The 1522-nt window shown below is 36.6% G+C and overlaps 1 protein-coding gene across 3 annotated transcripts in view; it reads right to left on the bottom strand.

The window, feature by feature from the left end:
* Nucleotides 1-713: 713 nt before the first annotated feature.
* Nucleotides 714-1522, bottom strand: part of LOC103461134 (oxysterol-binding protein 1-like) — a 13854-nt gene continuing 13045 nt past the window's right edge. For all 3 annotated transcript variants that reach the window (XM_017305197.1, XM_017305199.1, XM_008403496.2), the window contains one exon: nt 714-1378. In XM_017305197.1, coding sequence (XP_017160686.1) covers nt 1236-1378 — 143 coding nt within the window. In that variant the 3' untranslated portion in view covers nt 714-1235. The remainder of the gene's footprint in view (nt 1379-1522) is intronic.

Here is a 1522-nt window from a genome sequence, read left to right as displayed (position 1 = left end):
AATAGAGTCAACCTGAATGTAAATGAAGCATAAATCCAGAAGAAGGTCGCATCAGAGAACAGAATTATGAAGGCTAGATGTACAAAACCAGTCTAGAAAAGATGTGGAGTTGTAGCAATAAGAGGTTTATCAGGGGAATTTAATGGAAATGCACCCGACATTTTTATGTTTTATTTCGATTAATCCTTCCTCTTTACAATTACACACTACATTGTGCTGACCTATGAGATGAAATTTTGACATAACATACTGCAGTTATGTGACAAAATGTGAAAAGTTTAATGGAAGGTAGGTGAATATGTTTATAAGGCACTGTACAGAGGATGATCAAATCATAAGAGGATCAGAAGATTTCAAACTGGGAGAAGAGCGGCAGTGGATAGAGGAGGAGTTCTGAAAAATTATGCATTTCACTGAACACATGAGTCAGATTTTGAGTTCTAGGAATAAAGAAGTTGCTTTTTTACACCATCCACAACCTCAAAATCCAACATGGCTACATTCGTGCATGAGGAAAACCGACGGTTGAGCACTGTGACTGTTCAAAAACAAAATTCTAACAAGTATTTTTGGTCTAGTTTCTAATGCAAATATCTTAGTACACACAAAATAAGACAAAAGTAACTTTCCAGCATGATAATATGAGCTTGTTTTAACTCTAATTCCTTAGTATTGATGAAAAACTACTAGTTAGATTATTCCCTTTTTAACAAGACATTTTTCCCATGTTATAAGTGAAATAATCTGCTTTACTTTTTCATAAATATTAGGGAATTATTAACTTAAATCAAGGTTCTATGTCTTGTTGACAAGTTACTTACAAGTAAATGTTGCCTCATTTAAAGTACACTAAGATATTTACACTAGAAACCAGATCAGAAAGATTTGGTGAAATGTGTTTTTGCAGTGAGGTGATCAACTTTAGCTTGTTCTTCTGTCAATTTGTGCAGGAATTAGTGAATGTTCTGTTCCAGTGACTGAATGCACAAAATGCAGTATTCTGTGTTTTCTCCTCGTGTCAATAATAATAGTTACGATTAGCATCGAGTTGTCAGAACATAACTTACTGCTTTTCTCTCTGGAACACGGTGGAGCTAGAGGGTTTTAGATCTGACTCATGAGGCCAATGGAATACAACACAACCAACAGCACAATGACTACAATACCCATGAGCACTGAGTGTGCTTTGAGGGTGACATCCAACAGATTGATCCTGAGACTACAGGTATCTGTAATCAGAAGATGTCGGGACACATTTCCCAACTGCCCTGCTCCTTGGCATCCCAGTAGCCTCCTTTGTAGACATGCAGTGTCTCTCCAGACATGGAGTCGTGGATCTTCTCGAACCACAGCGCTTGGTAGTTGTCTGGATGGGCGCCTGTTGAGAAAGCCAGACAAAATAAAATCACAGTTTTAACACAGAATGTTTAAACTGCAAGTCGAGAAGCAACACATGAAGCTTTAAAGCAGCAGTATGTAACCTTTGTAAATAAATATATTATATATATAATACATGTATATA

The sequence above is a fragment of the Poecilia reticulata genome, linkage group LG1 (genome assembly GCF_000633615.1).
Source record: "Poecilia reticulata strain Guanapo linkage group LG1, Guppy_female_1.0+MT, whole genome shotgun sequence".
Classification (NCBI taxonomy): Eukaryota; Metazoa; Chordata; class Actinopteri; order Cyprinodontiformes; family Poeciliidae; genus Poecilia; species Poecilia reticulata.
This window is presented reverse-complemented; position numbering and strand designations above follow the sequence as displayed.